The following is a 20,766-nucleotide window of genomic DNA, read 5'->3' on the forward strand; positions in this document are numbered from 1 at the left end:
TCTGTGCGCCAGGTCGGTGCACCTCTCTGAGCCTCACTTTCCTTGTGAGTGGGAGGGGGAACCTTAAGAAACTCATTTTATCAGCAACTTTGTGCAGTCCCACCTACCCAATAACATGGAGATAGCGCAGCCCACCTGAGAGGCTCGTGGGAAGCTGAGCTGAGCTAAAGGAGGTGCAGCTGAGGCCTCCACGAAGTGCACGGCAACGGGGCTGCTCCCAGGAACTGATAGGGACTGCCATAATCCCAAACCAGCATGTGAAGGAACTGAAGAAAATCTGCCAAGATTTATAAGGATAATTATGCTTTCAGAGGGTTATTTCCTTAGCCAAGAGAGGTTTCAAAAAGTAGAAACCTCTTGGAGTAAGCTTTTTAGCTGAGATGCCAGTCTTGCTGTTTTCCATAGACACACACAGAAAGGAAATTATCACGTGGAGATTCACCAGCATGGGCAAGGCTTGGCTTCAGCTCATTACCTGTCACAGCAAAATGAAACAATCTGCCAATTTCAGCCTGCAATCCTACCTTGCTCAAAAAAGAAAAAAAAACAGTGGGGGGCAGGGGGAGGCAACTTAATTTGGAACTCTGAGGAAAGCCAAAGGAAAAAAAGCTGTTTAATGTCAACCGGGGTTTAGACCAATGTTTAGTCAAAACTCCAGTGTCAATATTGTGTCATTTGCCACAATCTCCTACTGAAATTCTTTTTAGTTTTTTGGAGCCCTTAAAATTGTACCTTCTGTTCTCTGTGCTAATTAGGCACAAAGGTTTATCTCTCACCACTGATTAATGACAACCAGTGCAGCTGGGATTGCACATCAGGAGATGCTGGCATTAACATACAATTTGTACAATTCTGGTTGCTGTTTGGTAAACACAGAGGAGAGGGGTCGGCCTGGGGGCCAGGCAAAAGATCACCTCCCCACCTGGGTGTGGCCCAGTTGTTCTGCTGGGATCTGTGACCTGCAGCCTTCCTAGTACCAAATCTGCAGCTCAATTTCCATCAGGGAATGTAGCCAAAATGCATCTGCCTCAGGGAAGTTGATTTCCAACGTGCACCCCAGGTCAGTGCTCTGCCATTGAAGGGGGAACAGAAACTCCTTCTCTGGTGAACTACATCGTGGCACTTGCCAAACGCTGAGAGTAACAACTGGCATTACCAATAACATGGGGAAAAAAGGGAAGTATGTTTTCTGGGTGGCGTATGCTATTTGGAAAAGAGGCATCTTTTATCACAGGCAGCACAGGACAACTATGTCTTCCCACAAAAGCTCTGCAACAATCAGGAAAACATAAACAAGCATGTTGGCTACAATTGCCAAGGCCCTAAGCAGGTAAGGAGCAGCCCTGCCAAAGTGTGTTGGGCTGGAATGACAACTGGGAAATGCTGGCTAAAGTGACACAAAAGGCACACCCCATAGACAGAAACAGAAATTAACCCCAGTTTTGAGCTATAGCATCACAGTCAGAAGGAAACTGAGCCCCAAAACATTTCCTCCTAGCAACTCACACAGACCAGTTGACATGTCCTAATCCCATTATCAAAGAACCACAGGCTTTCCATATGGATTTCAACATTTTGTGTTTTCATTGTGATGATAATATTTCAGAAATGATTTAAGTATATTCTATGGCATAGAAGACTCTAAAAACCAACTGCTTCGTCATTCTGATTCCCCTAATTACCAGGCTGATCAGAGGGGCACAGAGCACTCATCAGCAGTAAGATGGTGGCACCAAGTAAAGGCCACCTGCCCCAAGGCGCTCCACAAATAAATGTTTCCCAGTCACGTGACCAGAGAAAAATGGCAGGGATTGGAGTCAGCCTGCACCCAGACTGGCCACACACCACTGTGAGCCAAGATTCAGCTGCAGAAAAACAAGAGCATCCATTATGGTAGACCAACAAGTTTTAGTTTTGAGTTTCAGTGATTTTGTATGTATTTAACAGGCAAATATCTTTTCTTTCACTTTTATAAGATATATAAGAACACAGAATTTAAACCTAGTTTTAAGTTTGGTCATACTTAAGCAATATCAATGTGAAAATAATTTAAGTCCATACTGGTGGGAGCCTGTGAGAATTTCTTGGATTCATTACCCAAGCTTGAGAAAAACACAGAAAGTTTAATAGCTTTGGAACATCTGTGACCTGTATAGAAAGTGAACCTTTCCTTTTATCAGAATGTATAAAAGTATAAAATCACTCAGCCCTGCACTTACGTGCAAGCCTCAAGTCAAAGCCACGCCTCGGCGGGCCCCCTGTCTCCAGAAGCAGGTGGCCAGGCTGCAGTCAGCGCCGCAGAGAGCTCCAGCCGCACGCCTGCGTGCCCACGCGGTCTGACACCGCACAGAGACCCTCGTCTCTAACCTCCAAAGAAAGAAAGAAGGGACCGCCCGGTGGACTGGGCTGGACACGCCCGTGTCACTGGCACTCACACAAAGAAGGGCATCAGCTGGATGAGGGTCTCCTTCTGGGGGCTGGCGGCGAACTCGGGGGCCATCTGGATGACTTTGTTCATGACGCTGCGCAGGTAGTTCTGCAGCTGTTTCCGCCGCTCCTCCACGAACTTGGCGTCCTGAGAAAACACAGAACACGCGTGCTCAGATAGGCTTTCCTCAGCCATCCGGAAATAGACCTGGGTCTGTAACAATCAGTCTCGTCATCAAAGGGCCAACGAGACTTGAGCGTTACACACACACACACACACCGTCACACGTACTATAGGGAAGAGGCTCCCCGCGTGATGCCCGGTGGGAGACAAGGCAGGTCCATGAAATTTCCAACACAGAGTGCGCTCCCATTTTCAGGGTCTGGCATAGGCCAGAGACTTATTAGACATGTGTTGAATGAATGTTTTAAATATTCTGTTCATAGAATAGAAAAAAATAGCAGTAGTAATTGCGGCTGGTATTTCTGGAGCACGCACAGCGTGTGGACTGTGGCACTAGGCGGGAGGGACAGAACCAGGAGCACAAATGTCCATGCCTGGCCCTCGGGGATCTCCAGGCCACTGGGAGAGAGACACAAGTAAATCCACTGACCAAACAAGTAACACGTAATTATTAATCACTCTAAATGCCACCCTCCAGAGAGGTTTAATTTTGTCTTTCCCATAATTTTTAGAAAATTGAATCCATTGTTTAAGAAAGTGATTTTTGTTAATAGACAAATTGGCACTTTCTCTTGAACCGCTTGGAGCCGTGGGGCCTACCAGGCACGGCGCCCCAAGGCTGGGCCAGCTGCACCAGTCTGAGCCCCGCTCCGCTCACTCACCCTCGTGTCTGCTGGACCCTTGCCAGCTTCCTGGGTGTGGGACCTGAACAGTGGCACAGGGTCCTGCAGTTGGTTGAATGCTCTGCTGTCACCACCTTGAAATGAGTAATTTTGGAACAAGGTGTCCTGCATTTTCATATTGCTCTGGGCCTCCCAAATTTTGTGGCTATTCCTGTTAGTTCACATCTGGTCCGTACAAACTGGTGGAGCCTGGCTTATAACCAAGAAACCCTGGCCAGGGTGGGGGCTGGAATGTTCTGAGGCGATCAGGGATACTCTTTCTGGCCTGAAGTCCCGGTGGAGTGAATAAGAGGAAGAATGGAGCAAGAGAGTGGGAGGAGCAGCCCCACTTCATTGTTAGGAGCACAGGAGGAGGAAAGGACTCACTCATCGAATGAGGAAGCGGAGGCCCACAGTGCAGCGGGCTCCTGCTCACCTCTGCTCCCGCTTGGCCAGCACAGAGCCTACCCAAGGCATGAGTTCAGTAAGAAGCTGATGAATAAACAGTCACAAAACCCCAAAAGATCAGCAGCCACTGCTTAGAACCTGCCTAGTGCATGCCCTGGTCTCGGATGAAGAGTTCCCACATCCTGAAGCAGCTGGAGTTGGCAGAATTGGCACATAAAATGAATGATTTTTTTCAGTAAAAATATGTTCCATGCAATAAAACCACCCTCCAAACAATATTTTGGACATACCTATTCTAAAAATTTATTCCTTGTTTACCTGAAATTCAAATTTAATGAGACATCTTATATTTTATTTGGCAAGTTCCTCTCAGCACCAGGTGGGATGAAGAAACATGGAGACCTGGTGATCAGCGAAGATCCTTTAGTGCTGCTCCAAGGTCTTCTTGCCCAAAGCTCCATCCACCCACTCTGCCACCTCTGATGAGCTGCCTCAGCGGGTACCTTGCTCCAGAGAGGTGGCAGCATTGAACCAACTTCACCACCTCTGCAGCCCAAAGCCAATGGCCAGTGTAGGCAAAGCCAGCACCAGGACTGCACGGCCTGGCAGCAGGGGTGCCGTGTGGGAAGGAGGGAGATGGCGAGTCCTGGGAGCTGACCATGGCCCTGCACGTCACTAGGCCTCCCTCACCTGGTCTGAATGCCAGGGTCTGCTCCTGGGTCTCCAAGTTCCTGCCCATCATTTAGCAAGTAAGGCTCCTCCTTGGGAAAATGTTAATATTCCAGCTAGTGTGAATGTAGCTGTCAAGCCCATTTTTAAGGCTGTACAAGAAGCCCTTAGGGCTCTTGAGAGGCTCTGCCTGAGGAAGAGAAGGAGGGAGCTCATAAGCCTGGAAGAACTCAAAGGTTTTCTTTTTCACAGGGCAGGGGGTGTGGGAGTTCAAAATGCTGTAAAGCAACTAAGAGAGATTGAGGACAGCCCCCTGTACTGTGCTGGGGGCAGGCTGGGCCATGGAGCCCAAGAAAGGTGAAGACCCCCCAAAAGGAAGGTTGGAGGATCCAGCCAAGTCCAACCTGCTCACTGCCTCCTGGACAGGACCTCCTCTGCCCAGCTCCCAGAGGCAATGGTGCGTTGGCCGAGACGAATCCCAAAGGCTTACCCTGTGCTCACTTTTCTGAGAAGTGATAATGGTATTATGATCTTACAGGAAAATGTTCTTAGTTTTTTATAAATATATGTTGGAGTATTTAGGAATGAAATGTCGTGATGACTATAATTTACTTTAAAATACCTTGGCAGAAAATGTAAAAACGATGAAACAAATATGGAAAAGGATTAATACTGAACTAGATGAAGGAAAATATGGGGCTTCATTATATGATGTGCTCTGCTTTTTTGGCCATATTTAACTCTTTCATAATAAAAAAAGTAAAAACTAAAATCATGGTCATGGAAAAGTATATGCTTCCGGGGCATGTTGTGAGAACTCCTCTGCCCCACTGTGCTCTGAAGAGCGCTGGGCGGCAAACCTCTGGGATCAGGATGAGATTATACCTGGTCCTGAACACACCAGCCAGGCCCCGCCCTGGTGGGAATCCACCATGGCCACAATCTGAATTTGACATCAGGGAAACTTTTACCTGAGTTCTTCATGAGAAATGCTCTTTGTCAAGTCTTCATTAAGTGCCAGGCTCTGCACTCAGGGCTTCCCTTGCACCAAATCCTTACAGAGAATCTGAGGCTGGAAACAGAGGCTCCATAAGGAACTGGTCCCAGGGCCCAGCCAGGGAGGCAGTCAGCTGGCGAGCAGTCACAGGCCCTCACTAGAGAAGACAGCCTTCAACTGGGGTTCATCTAAGCTGCAGCCCTCCCCAAGCCACTCAAGACACAATTCAGTTCACAGAACTTCCACTTCGGGGTTGGCTTTCCAGAAGCTGGTTGCTGTGTGTCACCTTGGAGCACCTTCCAACTCTGTCCTTGACTCAGTTTCCCTCTGGTCTCATGCTGACCCTCAGCCTGCATCGCTGCACCAACTCCTCAGAGTGGAGTGGGACAGGAAAGGTCTCAGAACAATTCACAAAAGATGATAATTCTTTTACATGACCATTAGCACTTCTACTAAAATTAATGAGAATCCGTTGGACATTCTGAAGAATGTTTGAGTTCAAGGTGAGCCTGCTGCTTCTCACATAAAGAGGGGTAACAGTGTGTCCCAGACAAAGCTGGTGATTCTGCACCAGCTTGAATGTAACACAGTCCAGAAGAGACTTCTCTTAGGGTCAGGAGGGCTCTGATCTTTGGGTAAAGGCTGCCCTGTCATTTACACCTTGAGGCTCTAGTGGAAATCCAGGGGTTGAATTGACCTACAGACATGTTTTGTAAGGCCTGTGCAATGTTAAGGACACTAGAAGAAATATTAAACCATAGGAGATTCATACATTAAAAAAATACAGATTCTAGCTTCCATTTAAAAATGGGCTGTTGTGCCCATGGGCAGGAGTGAGCGGAGCCAGCCCTCATCAGATGAAACACAGCACTGCGACCCCACGCAGCTGGCACACCGTGGCCCTTTCACTCGCCTGGGCCCTGTGGGTCAGGTAGGGGCAAGTGCAGTGACGTCGTAATCCACAGGTACTCAGGGAAGTGCCCAGGGAGGAGTGTCAGAGAAAGGGCTGCACCCAGAGGAAGTGACTCCTGAAGATGATGCCACCATCAGATGGTCTAAGTGGGTGCCCTCAAGTGGAGGAACAACAGATGCAAAGGCTGGAGGTGGAAGGAGCTTGGTTGCTTGAGCAAGAGAAGGCAGGCTCACGAGGCTGGGTTCGGTGGTTCCAGAGACAAGACTTAGGGGTGGGGGGGTAGTCTGGTCACAATCATGTGGACCAAGGAAAGAAGCCAATGGGAGGCTGTAAGTAGGGAGGCCCATGGCCTGATAAACATCTCAAATGACTACTATTGGGGAAATAGGCTATAGACAGCCACTGACAGAGAGAGCTTTCAAAAATCTGTGACGATACCCTCCTCCCAGGAATTTTTCAACAGCTCTCCATTAACTGTGCCTGCGCCCAGTGCACACTAATCAAGGCCTCAGCACAGCACATAGGAACCTCAGCACATGGCCTCTGTGTGCCTTGCCTTCCCCACTTTCTGACACTCTCTCTCCAACCTCCCCCTTGGCCAACACCCACTTCCAGCACCCTCCATAGCTCGGCGCCCTGAGTTTCTTCTTGAGGACTGCACACTGTCTCCTAATGCATTCAGGCCTCTGCCCGGGCTGCGTGCCTGTCCTAGGAAGTCTTGCCACTGAGGCAGAGGCTTCTGTGCCACCACCTCAGACATCCTATCCGAGGCCCACTCCAGCCCAGTCCCTGTTCTCTTTTTTCCACTACACTTCTGGCTTCCTGAAATGGTCTCACTCACTCAGTGTGTGCCTCTCGTTCCCCCAGCTCCCCTTGCCAGACTGCAAGCTCCACAAAGGCAGGGACTGTCTTTGTCTTGTTAACCCCTCTGTTGCTAGAGCTCAACACAACACCTGAAGATTACAAGAGGCTCGGATAAACATTTGTTGAAAGAACAAATAAATGGGGAGGATGGATTTAGGGGAGGGCTGTTGCTAAAGTCTGGAAGAGAGATAACAAATAGAGGAGTGAGAGGGAGAAAAGAAGGCAGGCTTAGAAACCAACAACCTGGCTCCAAAAGCCCCTGGGCAGGAAGTCAGAGAGAAGGAGACCACGTAATAAGTTCATGGAGACAGGGAGCTTGTCCTTTCAAGACCTTACTGCCACATACCTGCACCCGTGAGGGCCTGCCCTATAGGGCAGGTTCCAGCTCCTACAGGATATGAGGTGTTTATGAGCTTGCAGGCTGGACTCTGAATTTGCAGTGATGCTCCTGGATGACAGTCCAGTCCCTGGAGCCAGCCAGAATCCTCGGGTGGTCACCTAATGAGCACTCGCTGCCATGGCCCTGCTGTCACTTTGTGTGGGATCCCCATCATAACAGTATTGTCATATGGTTTAGAACTATTAATAGAGAGCTCTGGGAGTTAGTCCTCATTTTATAAAAGACGACTCAAGACTATTTTAATGGAAGTATTGTTTTCCCCTCTGGAAAAGGTTAATTTTATATTGAGCTTCAAAATGATGAAGATACCATCAAATTAAGGATAGCTATTTTAAAAACAAAGGAATGTTGTAAAAAGAAGATGGGTGTTGTGTGCAAATGCTCAGGCTCCCCCCTCCCTGACTTGCACTGTTCCGACATTTTACTTCCTGGGAACCCCTGAGAAGTGTACCTTCTCCATGCATGTCCCCCTCCCCAGTGGGAACATCCCCAAGGACCATCCTTCATGTGAGCTACCAACTGGGCAGAAGTGCATCTGCATTTCCAGAGTTCCTTTTGGTTTTCACTTGAGATGATGAGGGCATTTTATAAAATAAACAGAAGGTCCAGTCCAGCAGAATCCCCACTGAGAGGTGGCTGCTTTGGAATCAGCTGATCTGACAGCTGCGCACTGGCTGGAGAATGCAGGAGCTTTGACTGGACAGCAAGGAGCCTGGCTTTAAGGCCCTCTGACTACAAGACTCCCCCACTTGCCCAACTCTGATTAGACTGATTCACCAATCCTACTTCTTCTTTCTGGGCACAACAGAAGATGTGGTTTCATAGCTGCCTTTACAATTAGACTGGAGCAATGGACTAGGCTCTGGCCATTGTGAAGTGCGTGGATGTGACTGTCCAGGCCTAGCCACAAACAACAAAAGCCCCATGCAATGCTCCCTCCCTCCTGCTGCCTGGTGTGGGGACTGCGTGTGGACATGGCAGAGGACAAAGCACCTACCAGAGGCCCCTGGACCGTGATGTAAGGGAGAAATTGGCCTCACTGTCATCATAAGCCACATTAGAGTTTGAGATTGAAGCCACATGTGGGTTACGAGTGCTTGTATTGATTATGCCAATTCACAAGTTGCTCACTCAATGACTATTTGTCGCATGCCTGCCCATGTCCAACACACTGTGTTAAGCATGGAAATACACTCTAGTGAACAGGTACAGTTCCTGCACCGAAGAGCTTAGAGTCTAATAAGGGAAAGAGACAGTACACAGGCTCCTGAGCACATCTTTGTGACTGCTATGGAGGAAGTGGCCTGGGATGGGAAGACTGGCTCAGCCTGGGGTTGGAAAGGAAGGCACCTGGGAGGAGGTAATATCAAGGCTGAGACCTGAAGGATGGGAAGAGCCAGCCAGCAAGAGGGGGCACAGACATTCCAGGCAGGGAAACAGCACGTACAAAGGCCCTGAGGAAGCCAAAAGCTTGGTGTCTTTCCGGAACAGAAACAAGGTGTGCGAGAGGAGTGAAGTAGTACAAGACAAGACAGGGCCAGGGCAGGCAGAGCCTTGTTGCACCAACAGGCAGCTGGACTCCATGACTAATAAGAAGGGAAGAAAGCCTCTGGAGAGATCAGATTCTCCTTTCAGAAAGGTCCTCCTGGCTGCTGGTGGAGGGATGAATTAGCAGAGGCAAAACTGGAAGCAGAAGGACCAGTGAAGAGATGGCTGCAGTCACCTGGGCAATAATCACTACTGGCAGGGCCTGGCTGGTGGCCACAGAAACAAAGTGAATGGATTTGAGCTACATTTTAACACTAACAACCCAGATGGGACTTGGTGACGGACTGTAGTCATTCACCCCTTCATTCAAGCATCCAGGTATGTTAACTGTTCATTCGCTCATTCAACAGATGATTCTTGGGGGACCTCTAGGAGCCCAGCACTGTGAATAAAAAGATAAAGAAGGCTAGATCCTGCCCTCATGGAGCTTAGGGTTGGTTGGAAAAACAGCACAACAACACCCCCAAACGTCACAATAAAAAAGTCATGAATAAAGTATACATGAGGTCTACACTATGGAGACACATGGGGGACACCTGATCTGGAGTGGGGGGTCAGGAAAGCCTTCCCAGAGTTTTGAAATATACTTATAACCATAATAGTAGTTGAAGTAATAGAAGTAGTAGCAGGAATAGTATCAGAAAGAGTACTTGCTATTACTAACATTTGTGAGCATCTTCTCTGTGCTGGGCCTGGGCTAAGCATGCTGATGTACCATTCTATTTAATTCTCAGCAGACTGCTGACATCAGTACTTTACAGGATTCCCACCAGAGAGGAAACTGAGGCTCAGAAGGCCTCAGCATCCATGCAGAGATACCCAACAAACTGGACCAAGAATCCTGATTCTAGAACCCACACCTTTTTTTTTTAATAATGCAACCATTTTTATTGAAAAGATTTCTGCAATTCCTTAAAATGTTAAACACAGAATTACCATATGACCCAACAACTCCACTCCTAGGTAAACCCCCTCAAAACCTGGATACATGCATCTACACAAAAAGTATATATACAAATGTTCATATCAGCATTGCACATAGCACAAAAAGCAGAAACATCCCAAATGTCCATCAACTGATTAATGGCCAAAAAAAGTATGGTACATATGGGTTATTAAGACATAAAGAGGAATCAAGCACTGACACATGCTACAACATACGCCATAAAAATAGTGTTGTGAAAGAAGCCAGACACAAAGTCACATATATATATATATATATATATATATATATGATTTCATTTATATGAAATGTCCAGAATAGGGAAATCTATAGAGATGGGATCAGATTAGCAATTTCTAGGGACTGAGAGGAAAGAGGAATGGAACCCACACCTTTTATCATCTCAGCCCTAGGACAGAAAGGAGGGAAGAACGGACGGGGGCGGGAAAGAGGTGTGTGTTTTTTCTGTTTAGGGGACATCCTGGAACTGGGAAAATGGGAGCTGGGGCTGCAGGTCTCAGGGACAATGGGAGCACTAAGAGGGGGTACTGAAGAGGGAAGCAGAGCAGACCTGGGGAACTGTATGAGAGAGAGTGTGGATTCTTCCTTAGAGGTGATGAGGATTTTAAGTCAGAGAATGACAATCAGGTGTTCTTTCCATGAGAATGAAAGAAACAAGCAAGTAAAAAAACCCAATCCTGACGTTTCAGTTTTAAAAAGCCACTCTATTTAGTCCCTGGAGCACTGAAATCTGCCTTTCCTCTTTCAAGCCCTGGGCCAGCTGAGGGGTGCATGCAGCTCACCTAAACCATGGGCCCACTTGTGCCGTCCTCGGACATGGGAATGAGGTACATGCCACTGCAAGATGAAAGCAAACCTGCAACCTTCGCTTTGGTAGTATATAAAGGCTGTGCTGGAAACACGGACACCCGAACAGCTGTTTCTGAGGAGCCCATTCTGCAAGTGTTAACTGGGGAAGACCGAGGAGAGAAACTCCTGTTACTGCCAATTTAAAAACTGTCAAGGAGAACTCTGAGAGCAATGGATGCTCAGGCCGGAGGGGATGCTCGCAATAGCCTCCAAAACCCTGAGTCCTGTCATGCTTTTAGCAAAGCTGCATAAAGCATGTTTACCTGGTTAACATTAGGAAATAATGGGATCAAAGACTTAGAAAGGAAACTGTTTCTAATCTTTACACTGGAATGGACTCCGAGTGGTCCTGAGGGAGGCCCTCGTGTTCACATCTGGGCCAGCCAGCGGGGGAGCCACCTGGTGCCGAGATTCAAACATAGTGCTTTCTCCTGGGTTGGTCGTCAGCCGGAACATGTCAAGTGGGAATGAAAGGGGGATGGAGGCGGGCTGTATTTGGAGCTGTTTAGCTAGGGGAGGGAAGCCCTAGAAGGTCAGGATGTGTCTCCAAGGCATCCTTGGTGTGGATTTCCTCCCTAAACCTCTACGGACACTCACTAACTTGAGGGGCTGGAGTCACTGCCCACTTCTGGGGGTAAAATCAGCAAAGCCCTGTTAATTATTTTTATCCCAGCAACTCAACTCCATCCTGGTTTCCGAGCATGTATTTTGGTGGTGAATTGGGCAGGATAGAGAGAGATAAGCCAAGTTCCCTCACTGAAGTTTTACTAAGTCCATGGTATATTATTGAGTTATTTATTTCAGCAAATATTTATTGGAGACCCCTCTGTGCCAGGGGTAGGTAGAGATTAAAAGAAACTAGTTCTTGCTCTAAAGGCATTCACGTCTGTAGTGAGTTGAACTTTGGCCCCAAGGTAAGTATACCCACATCCTAACCCCCACTGCCTATGAGTGCAACCTTATTTTGGGGGTAGGGATGGTCTTTCTTTCCAGATGTAATTAAATTAAGGATCTCTACCTGAGTTCATTGCAGATTTAGGGTGGGTCCTAAATCCAGTGACATCATAAGTGTCCTTAGAAGAGACAGGAAAAGACACACGGAGGAGAAGGCCGTGTGATGGCAGAGGCAGACTGAAGGGATGCCTTCATAGGCCAAGGAATGCTGAGGGCTGCCAGCAGCCACCAGAAGCAGGGATGTGGGCATGGAGCAGATTCTCCCCTGGAGCCTCCAGAAGGAACCACTCCTGCCGCCACCTGGATTTCAGACCCCTAGTCTGCAGAACAGTGGAGACAGTAAGTTTCTCTTGTTTTAAGGCATCAAGTTTATGGTAATTTGTTGTGGCGGCCCTAGGAAAGTAACACACTATCATTCGTTCATTCACACATTCAAGCAGGGTATAGAATCCCGACCAGCCATCCACACTCCTATGCCTGCCTCGTGCCAGGGCCTATGAGAAGAAGGTGATGAGAGAAGGTGACCATGATACCTGTCCTCATGGGGGTTAAAATCCAGAATTCTTTCATTCTTCCACCAAAGTTTATGGTGGTGGGGGGACCCCAGAGGCCAGGTGACATTAGGAAGCCACAGTACCAACCCCTGGGTCAGTGGTGGACAACAGACAGGCGGATAAGTAACAAAGCTGTGTGGAGCTCCCAGGTGGTTTGGCCAGTGTGGAAGAGTATCTGGGAAGCAGGAGACACTTTTAGATGTGGCCCTGATAGATGGGCAGGATTTCAACAGAAGGGAACCTGGGGAAGGGCTTTCAGGTGGACGCACACAAGCAGAGTGAGGTGAGGGGGAGCAGAGAGGGGAGCAATAGCTGAGGAAGTCGGGGTGAAATCCTGCAAGACACAGGGACTGAGGCAAGCGTGTCCTGGGAAGAGTGCCTAGGAGCATTGCTGGGCACGGGCTGAAGCAGAGCAGAGTGATGGCTGGAACACGAACCAGCTTTGGGAAAAGCTCAACAGGAAGGCAAGGTGTTAGGTCAGAGGGTGTGGGAGAGAGGCCAGGTCAGGCCCTTGCCTGGAGGTCAAGTCCCTGGGCAAGAGATGAAGGAGTTGACAGTCTGTTGCTACAACTTAACTGGCACTACTTACTCCCTGTGGCTTCCTGGGAGGCTGGGACAATTATCTCCCCTTCATAGCTGAGGAAACTGCAGCATAGAGAGATGGAGTAACTTGCTCAAGGTCACACAGCTGAGCCAAGCAGAGGAGACAGAATTCAAACCTGGGAACAGTCAGGTCCCAGAGCTAACATTCTTAACTGTTACACTATGCAACCACTTCTAAGTCCTGGAGCGGCCATGTGAAAATTGAGTGTGAGCCCCTAAGTGACCCCACTTACAAAAATGCCCCAGGCCTTCTGGGAGGAGCTTAAACAGTGACTGTGCAAGGGGTACATTAGGGTCTCCTGAAGTAGACCAGATTCAAGGTCTGATCGTATTCATTGCCAGATGAGACATCTTTGATGGACCCACCCCCAATTCCCTAGAACAGCCTTTAGGGCTCTGCACTGCTGGGCTCCTGCTGCCCCCCAAGCTTCATCCTCTCACCCAGGAGTGTCTTACCTGGGCAGAGCTCTGCTCCCCTGGCACTTTCATGGCCCAGGGAGATGGCCTTACTCCCGAACTCAATCTTCAAAGTCCACCAGGAAAGTCTCCCTAAGTTCCCTGGGAAAGGTTGGCTGCTCGCTCTACCAAGGAGCCCAGACCGGTTAGGGTTTGGCCTCACTTATTTATGTGTGTCTAACTCTCCCTCTAGCTGCGGGTTCCTCCAGGACAGGGACTAGTGTGAATATACTAGCTATATTCATGTACAGTATCCAATACAAGGTCAAGTTCATGGCAGATGCCCCTAAGTGAGTGTTTATAGCTACTGTTCCCCAAGTTGCTTATAAGGGGCCAGGTCATTTCCCTGCTCTGCCCAGCAGGCTCCAGTGGGTCCCTGGTACAACTGAGCAAAACCTCAAACCCTTGTTATGGCCCCCAAGGATACTTGTGACCTGGTTCCTCCCATCCTCTCAGACCCAACATCCTTCCAGTCTCCTCCACATTCACTATTCTCGAGCCCCCAGGCCTCTTTGCATATGCAATATACTTCTGCCTCTGGGCCTTTGCACATCTATGCCTTCTGTCTAGAATGCTTTTTCCTCCAGACAGTACTCAAGTCTGCTCACTTTCTTCAAATTGCTGCTCAAATGTCCCTTCTTTGAGAAGCCTTCTTGTCCACTCTGTCTTAAAGCCCACAGCCATCACTCCTTACCCCTTGTTATGCATGGCAATAACAATATACCATAGCACCGGGGGACAGTACCTAGTAACAGGAGGTGCTCAATAAATATTCACTGATTAAATGAACCCCCCTCTGAGCAAGACTTCTGCTTATGACAGGCTCCTTCTAAGGTCAGAACTGTCGCTCTCTCATTTGAAAGTTTGGGAAACTGAGGCACAAGGAGGCTGATTTGCCTCAGATCACATGGCTAATAAGTGAAACCCAGGCCTATCTCACCACTCTTCAGCAAGCCCACACTCTTCACCATTTGCTTGGGTTTTAAAGTCTCACAATGATACTATGAAGGTCCTTATTAAGATGCAAACGCATTCCATGAAAAAGAAGCAAACAGGTAATGGCCATTGCAGTGAGACTCCTGGGTTCTCCAGAACAACAGTTTCCTGACATCCCAATTCGCTCCTGTAAGCAGCTGTAGTGGGGTAGTGGTGGGGAGGGGGCTGAACTGGAGTGAGGGGGCTGGGAACTCTGAAGGGATGCTGCCAGATGTGAGTTTTATCCTCTCAGTACTTCTCTCCACCAGCGGTTTTTATGGGTTTGCTCTGTGGCCCTGGCTGGTGTGCTGGAGCAGACTCACTTCTGGTTCCCTGATGGGATCAGTTCAGCACGAGCCCCAGAGGGAGGCATGTGGCAGACCCTGCAAACCAACAGTCAGGAAAAACTGGCATCTACACGTCTCCAGTTCTGAGTTGAAGCCTAAAGAGAACACTTCCTTGATTTCAAGCACAGAATGAAAATATACCTTGGCTCCTCTTTGTGCTTGGCAATTTACACACCTGTGTGTGGAGAGGTTGCAGGCTCACGGACTGGGAAATGGGGGACCTGGGGTCCTGACCTCAGCGCAGGCCTTTGGGGAAGTCAGACTTCTCTGAGGCTCAGTTTCCTCACTTCAACACAGTGGGCTGGTCAAATGATCCCACGGTTGCTTCCTGTGTAGACAGGCTTCGGTCCTTGATTTCATTAGGCTATATTCCTACTTTTAGTCAAAGTTTCAGGATTAATTAAGGAATAAAAGGTAGAATTCCCTAATCTGTCTCACTCCACATCATCCTTACCTGTTATAGGGCTTCTCTACAGCAGAATGGACAATTTAAACCCAGCTCTAAAGTGAGTTTGACTTAACCAGTTCGTTAAGGAAAAATGTAAAATGGCCTGATATTACCCAGGATAATATGGTGCAGACCTAAAGAATCTTGAATTACTGCAGGTCTTTGAATAACTGACCTTGTATAGCAGGAACCTCATTTGGAGAAGAAAAAGCACAAACCTGTCAATCATTCTATTGCCTTATTTGGCCTAAAATCTGCAGAATCTTTACTGGTATTTGGGCACATAAGTCACATTGTTCTCCTAGGAGTCCTTAACTTTAAAGTGCATGCTACTTTCCCCCTTTGTTTTCCTCCTCATCCTTGCCTCCTTTCCTACTGCCAAGTCAAGAACTGGTTTGTGAATGGGGGAAAAACACTAAGGCCCAGGAAACAAAATTGAAACAAACCCAAATCATGGACAGCAGCTAACACTGTGGAGCCAGCAGGAAGCTCCAGGCCCTGGCTAAGCCTTGTCAGCCCACAGAGGAGGTACTATTATTATCACCTTTCAACAAAGAAGGAAACTGAGGCTCAGAGAGGTTATGTCCCATGCCTAAAGCCAACAACTAGAAAGCAGTGGTGCTGAGATTTGACCCTGGGTTGACTGACATCAGATGTTCCTAATCACTTGGCAGCATTTTCAATAATATTTACTTAAAGGGAGAAAAAAATCAACATTTCTTAAAACCAGTGAACTGGATTTTCCTCTAATCCTCTAAACATTTGTGCACCCTCAACAGTCTTATCCCCAGGGCATGATGGCAGAGGTGAGGGGAAGGCCTGGGGATCTAAGAGTTTATTTACCTGCTCCAAGGCCATACAAAAAGTACAAGGACTAGCATTCAAATTCTGAACCCACTGGCTCAATTCCCTCTCATCCTTCTACCACACTAAACTGCTGCACCCTATTTGTGTAGAATATTACATGTACAGAGCGAAAATTATAAACCCTGGCTTTCTAACAGGTATCACAGAAATTTCCAAGAAACTAAAACTACCCTCACAATAGATGCACAGGTAACAACAATAGTAGCAGTAGTAGTAGTAGTAATAATAATAAGAGCAGCAGCTAACGTCTGAGTCCTTATACAATCCTCTCAATTCTTTTCACCTGCCACCTTGTTTCATTCTCAGAACAACTTTACCAGGTGGCCAAGATGGCCTCATGGAGCCCCTCAGTTCGACTAATTTTAGACAGGCTCTCCCTGACCCCAGGCCCCTGAGCACCCTTACAGTAGCCCAGAGGGTCACATTCCATCCGGCCATTATGCCATGTGATCAACCCACCCATTGCTTGAGCCCCCACTAATGTCTCCTGGACTTCCTCACTAACTCACTCCAGCACGCACTCTGCTTCAGTAATGCCAAGTTCAGATTTGGTTCTGACTTCTCTCCACTATTGCAATAGCCTTCTGGTCTCTGTCTTCCCTACCGCAAAAGCTTTGAATAAAGTCACCCTTATCTATTTCACATTGTCTGGTGCAATGTTTTCTTTGACAAGGGTAGGTTCTTTTCTCATTATTCCCATCTCACAGATGAGGATTCAGAGGGCCAAGGAAATGAAGAAACCCATCCAAGCTCATGGATGGTCAATTATGCATCTGGAATTTGAACCTAGGTAATTTCATCACCCAGACATACACTAATATCCCCCGGCCAGCCAGGAGAGTAGTGAAGACCTAACTGCTTCCCTTATAGTATCCTGAATGCGACTCGATATAACATATGAGAATTTATGCCCATATCAACAGCCCTGGGCTGGATTCTGACAGTCTCTAGGTGAAACAGTACATGTGACTAGGAGAAGGAGAACAGACTCAACATGACATCACAGACCCAAAGCCTCCTCCATATGACCTTCTGAAAAGGCCCCAAAGCTGGGCACCCACCCCAAAGCAGGCTTTCCCCATAGTCGGGCTGAGAGATCCTGCTCCTACACAAACAGTCCCATGTGAAGCTGGGGGAGAGCCCAAGGCTGGAAGGTCCAGCTGCATTGCTTACAAGCTCCTTCTCTAAAATGGGGGAACCAAATGCTGTGTTTCTAAAATTTCTCCTGTTGGTCCAAACCTGAACAGAACCCAGTGATAAATATTTCTTGCTGGATGAATTCTCCCCTTTGTATCACCAGAACCCCAGTCTGCAGAAAGGTGTACCATGCACAGAGGCTCTATAGTATCCTCTCTTTCTCAAGCTGGGCTGGACGTAGTGGCCTTTCTTAGGCAGGAGCCACCTCCAACATTTTGGGGAAAAAAGATATTGCCATGTAAAAAAAGTCTTTGCAGGAGGTAAAACTCCAGTGGTAGCAGGGGCCAGGGAAGCCTGGGCAATCAAATGCGAGTGGGGGGTGGCTGGTGTGGACAGGGCTAGCCATCAGTTTCTGGCAACTGTTGCCTCGTGGGAGATAGGCTCACTCTTATCCGATCACTTAGATTTTTATGTGAAATCTCAGATTTTAAAATATTGACAAGTAATTTTTTTTTAAATGTAAAGAGAAACAAAATGCAAAATGCAGGCCACAGAAAGCCACCAATTTGAGACCTCAAATCACATCAGATGTGAATACTTTCCACAAATTCACAGAAGCAGTCCTAAGGCCTGGGATTCTTCAAGCAAGCAGTATGGTGTGTCCGCAAGGGTCACCCAAAGCTGGATTCAGATACAAGCCCAACAATGCTTAGCTAAGTGACCTGAGCAAGTTAACAGACCTCACTGGCCTCATTTTCCTCACCTGTGCCACGCAGAAGTTAAGGATGGCTGTTTCAGGACGCAGGGGTAGTTCAGAGGTTGAATTGTTGCTCCATGTGGGAGACCCGGGTTCAATTCATGGCCCATAGAGCCCCCTCCCCTAAAAAAACATCTTTGTGAACAAACTTCCCTCTGATACACATATACACGTATCTGCCAGAGTGTGTATGTATAGGTCTAGAAATACATACATGTATGAGATACACACACACAAAAAAGAATGTGTCAGAAAAGATAACCATGTTATCAGATGACATAATGCTTTGAAGCAAAAATGGTGGATGTTTTCTGCTACTTAGTTACACTTAATAAATCTGCAATCTCTGTTATCTGGACCTATTCTTAAATCCACAATGAATTTTCTTTTTTGGAACAAGCACAGTTCAGGTTCCTTAAAAATGACAATATTTGTGAGTGATTTGGTCAAATTAAATACAGTGGTCTAAATGACCCAGTAATAGCTCTCTGAGTATCTCTCCAGAGAAATTCTCAACTGGGACGTAAGTGTCACATACAAGGATATTCACTGCAGTGTGTACTCTGCAATGGCGGAAGTCAGTAGCCACTGGCATCCACGTCTGGGGGGAGGACAAGTGAAGAGTGGTGAACACACACCCAGAAGTAAATGAACAGTTATGGACACAAAACTTTTGGCATACACAGTCACATGGAAGGAGCTTAAAACACGATACTCAGTGAAATAGAAGAATGTGGGCTATAGAACACCATCATATAAATAAATTAAAAGTACACAACAGCATATTCTGAAAGGATAAACACAAATTACAGATACATGCATGAAACCTTGGAGCAGCTGCTCTGGGCTGGGTAGGCCTTGTGGCTTTTACAAGGGTCGTGGATGACACTATGGTCTGTGATACCGTAGGGGAGATAATGGGAGGTGATGGAGATAGAGAGAACAAACATAACAGAGTTATAGAGTTCCCAAGGCTGGGGAATAGCATTAGCTCGCTTCTCTGCACCAGAGCTACAAACAGGAAAAACAGAAAGGAGAGGCAGAGTATTTTCTGGTTCACCCTATCTGTGCCAGGCCCTCCCTCATTTGACCCAAAGGCCCAGGCAGGAACTCCTGGGCTCAGATGCTTTCTGCCCTGTAAAACTTCCAAGTTCAACAATTCCAGAGGCTGAGATGGAGTGGGAAAACCCCAGTCTCCAATTCCAAGGACTCTCGTATATGTTCTGGTCATCCCTCGGGTCAGGAGGGCCCTCTTCCCCACACCTGTAATGATCATTGAAGCTGGGTTGGCCACAGATCTCGCGGTGGCTGCCGTGTGACAGATGGCACACATGCTGCCCTTCTCTCATTAGCAACAGGCGAGCTCCCTCCTGATGCCCCTGGTCATTTCACACTCTACTGAAGTGGAAGGCTTATAAGGGGTCTGTTGAGAGATTCTCAAAGGTTTTAACAGCAGTAGCAGAGGCATTATGTGGGGCCATCTCTGTCTTAATTGTAGCCTCTACATTCAGTATAAATTCTTAACTGCTGGATGCCACAGGCTAAAACGGCTGGGTGGGCAAATAGAGGCATAATGAAGACGCATTGTTATGCTAGATGGAAGCACTTATGAACACTGTTTCTAACTCTAATAACATTTCAGAAATGAGGCTCAAAGAAGTGCCAACTCTAACAACATTTCAGAGATGAAGCTCAAAGAACTGCATGCCTGGGATTACACAGCTAAGGAGCGGCAGAGCCTGCATTGAACCAATGCCAAGCCCACCACTTTTTACTTGCCAAGACACTGTGCCCCCAGAAGGTTCTTTCAGGGTGGGATAAAGCTGGGGAGGAGCAGGCAGCATTCAAAGCCAAGGAAGAGAAGGTGTGAGTGCATCCCTCCCTGGAGCAAGCAGAGAGAAAAAAGCAGGAGTGAAGCAGACCCCCAAAGACACTCCTAGCACTGCACTGTCAGAGGGTGCAAGCTCATGAGCCGCCAGAGGCCAAGGGCAAATGAGCAAGGTAAAGAAATAAGGTCCCAGACACAGAAAATGGGGATACTGACGAAACAGACTGCTCTGGTGGATCATTGCTCTGTGTAGTATGGGTGGTACCAGCTCTTCCAGATTCCAAGGGAACTGTAAAACAGGATTGCTAAATTAAATCTCTCATTCTCAAGTCAGCTGGCAACTAATTCAATGGCTTGGATATCAAGAGGCAGACCAAACAAAATAGATATGCAGGCCATCTAGAAGCAACAGAACAAATCAACAGGTCGTCCAAAACCTGTCTCTACAAGATGGGTCCTGCCCCACTGTTCACTGAGCTGCTATTGAGAGGGTCCATGCTTCTGAAAGCCAAACATGAATCTACAGAAACAATCCAGACACCCAAGGAAGGTGGTGCTGGGCTGTGCATGGTCTCTAGACTCCTGACCTAAATTATGACTGCTATAGCAGGACACCACCACACCTGCCAGGGGCCAGACATTCAAAACACGTTATTTTATTTAATGCTCAAAAATCTCTTCTGATGGAGGTGGCAGTACCTCTGTTTTATAGATAAGGATACTGAAGCTTAGAGAGTTGAATTAATGCGTTCATGGTCATGCTAGCAAGTATCAGAGTTAGAATTTGAACCCAGGGCCATCCAACTCCACTGTCCCACCTTGTTCATTGTTAACCAGTGGAAGTTTACACAAGTTCCATTCAATTCAAAAACCTTGACTGAGCCCCCTCCGCGTGCCTGGCACCCACTAATCTGGAAGGCTGGAGTTGCGCTTCTGGGAATTTTGAATTTAATAC

The 20,766-nt window shown here is 47.5% G+C and overlaps 1 protein-coding gene across 5 annotated transcripts in view; it reads right to left on the reverse strand.

Moving 5' to 3' along the window:
• Positions 1-20,766, reverse strand: part of SNX29 (sorting nexin 29) — a 669,987-nt gene that overhangs the window by 50,175 nt on the left and 599,046 nt on the right. For all 5 annotated transcript variants that reach the window (XM_077141767.1, XM_077141762.1, XM_077141768.1 and 2 more), the window contains one exon: positions 2,436-2,575. In XM_077141767.1, coding sequence (XP_076997882.1) covers positions 2,436-2,575 — 140 coding nt within the window. The remainder of the gene's footprint in view (positions 1-2,435; positions 2,576-20,766) is intronic.

This window comes from Tamandua tetradactyla, chromosome 23 (assembly GCF_023851605.1).
Source record: "Tamandua tetradactyla isolate mTamTet1 chromosome 23, mTamTet1.pri, whole genome shotgun sequence".
NCBI classification, from domain to species: Eukaryota; Metazoa; Chordata; class Mammalia; order Pilosa; family Myrmecophagidae; genus Tamandua; species Tamandua tetradactyla.